Below are 2,008 nucleotides of genomic sequence, written 5' to 3'. Positions count from 1 at the left end.
AATCCAAAAAAATTCCTAGAAATTCCTAAAAATTCCTAAAAATTCCTAAAAATTCCTAAAAAAAAATCCTAAATATTTTTTTAAGCCCTCCTACCTTCCTGCTTGCCCGAAATCACCTCAGCGTGGGAGTCGGAGAAGAGGAAATCGAAGTGCACGGGGATGTCGGTGAGCAGATCCTCCAGGATGGCTTTCTGCTGGCTGCAAAATTGACAGCAAGGGTTAAAAACTGCCCCAAAAATCCTTAAAAAGTTAAAAAAATAATAATAAAAAAAAAAAAAAAAAAAACCCCAAAAAATTAAAATAAGTAACAAAAAACCACCCCTCAAAGAATAAAAATATTCCCAAAAAAAACCCAAAAAATCCCCGAAAAAATAACCGTAAAATCCCCAAAAACCAAAAAAAATCCCCAAGAAACCCTGAAAAATCCCCCCAAAAATCCCTAAAGAACCCAAAAATTCTAAAAAGACCCCAAAGAATCAAAAAAAAATTGGAAATAAACGGCAGGAGCTGACCTTGGGCAGGATCCTCATCCCGCAGTTCACAGGATGTACAGAGGGGTTTCCTTGTGCCATGGGGAAGACTTAAAACCACCCCAAAAATCCCTCAAAAACTTCAAAAAATCACAAAAAAACCCAAAAATCCCCCAAAACATTAAAAAAAACCTCCAAAAAACCCAAAAACAATGGAAATAAAAGGCAGAAGTGACCTGTCGGGCAGGATCCTCATGCCTGCAGTGCACAGGATGCACAGAGGGGTTTCCTTGTGCCATGGGGAAGACTAAAAACCACCAAAGAAATCCCCCAAAAAATCCCAAAAAATAGAAAAAAAAACCCCAAAAAAACCCCAAATAAGAAAATAGAAGGCAGGAGAGTCCTCTCGGGCAGGATCCTCATCCCCGTGGTGCACAGGATGTACAGAACGGTCTCTTTGTGCGGTGGGGAAGGGTTAAAAAACACCCCAAAAAAACACCAAAAAACCAAAAAAAAATCCCCAAAACATAAGAAAACTCCCCTAAAAAATGAAAATCAAAGGCAGGAGAGACCTCTCGGGCAGGATCCTCATGCCTGCGGTGCACAGGATGTACAGAGGGGTCTCTTTGTGTTTGGAGCGGGGCACGTGCTCGGCGGCGAAGCTCAGCAGAGGGGAAATGTAATCGCTGACTTTATCCGGAGAGGCGGCGAACTCGGAAATCCCTGGGAAAGGGAAATGGGGTTAAAAGAATTGAATAACTCAAAACCTAAAGCCGAAACCTAAACCTAAACCTAAACCCTAACCCTGACTCTAACAGCGGCGAACTCGGAAATCCCTGGGAAAATGGGAATTGGTTAAAACAATTTAATAACCCTAAACCTAACCCAGCCGTAGCCTTAAACCTAACCCTAAACCTAACACTAATGGTGGCAAACTCAGAAATTCCTGGAAAATGGGAATTGGGGTTAAAAGATTTTAATAACCCTAAATGTAAACCTAACACTAAACCTAATCCAAAACCAAAACGAAACCCTAACCCTGACCCTAATGGCGGCGAATTTGGAAATTCCTCAGAAAAAGAGAAATTGAGTTAAAACAATTTACTAACCCCACCCTAACCCTAATGGCAGCAAACTCGGAAATCCCTGGAAAAGGGAAATGGGGTTAAAAGAATTTATTAACCCTAAATGTAAACCCTAAGCCTAACCCTAACCCTAAAACTAGGGGTTTTAAACTCCAACCCTAACACTAACGGTGGTGAACTTGGAAATCCCGGGGAAAATGGAAATGGGGTTAAAAGAATTTATTAACCCTAAACCTAAACCCAACCCTAACGGTGGTGAACTCGGAAATTCCGGAGAAAAAGGGAAATTGGGTTAAAACAATTTACTAACCCTAACCCTAAACCTAACCCTACTTCCCGCCAGTACCTGGTTTGATTATCATCACCACGGGTTTCCTGTGGCTGCCCCTCATTTGTTCTATCTGTTGCAAATATCATTTATCCACATTTTTTTGAACGCAAAAAGGGACAAAA

General features: G+C 41.0%; 1 protein-coding gene across 1 annotated transcript in view; it reads right to left on the bottom strand.

The window, feature by feature from the left end:
- Window positions 1-1,917, bottom strand: part of LOC130587378 (ectonucleoside triphosphate diphosphohydrolase 4-like) — a 10,920-nt gene extending 9,003 nt beyond the window's left edge. Inside the window, 3 exon segments of the mRNA XM_057388355.1 lie at window positions 53-198; window positions 1,043-1,193; window positions 1,902-1,917. Of these exon segments, the coding sequence (XP_057244338.1) occupies window positions 53-198; window positions 1,043-1,193; window positions 1,902-1,917 (313 nt within the window).
- Between the last annotated feature and the right edge of the window lie 91 nt (window positions 1,918-2,008).

This window comes from Malurus melanocephalus, unplaced genomic scaffold, assembly GCF_030028575.1.
Source record: "Malurus melanocephalus ecotype Western Australia unplaced genomic scaffold, MMel_1.1 scaffold_1824, whole genome shotgun sequence".
In the NCBI taxonomy this organism is placed as follows: Eukaryota; Metazoa; Chordata; class Aves; order Passeriformes; family Maluridae; genus Malurus; species Malurus melanocephalus.
The sequence above is the reverse complement of the archived record's forward strand: the minus strand, read 5'-3'. Positions and strand labels throughout refer to the sequence as shown.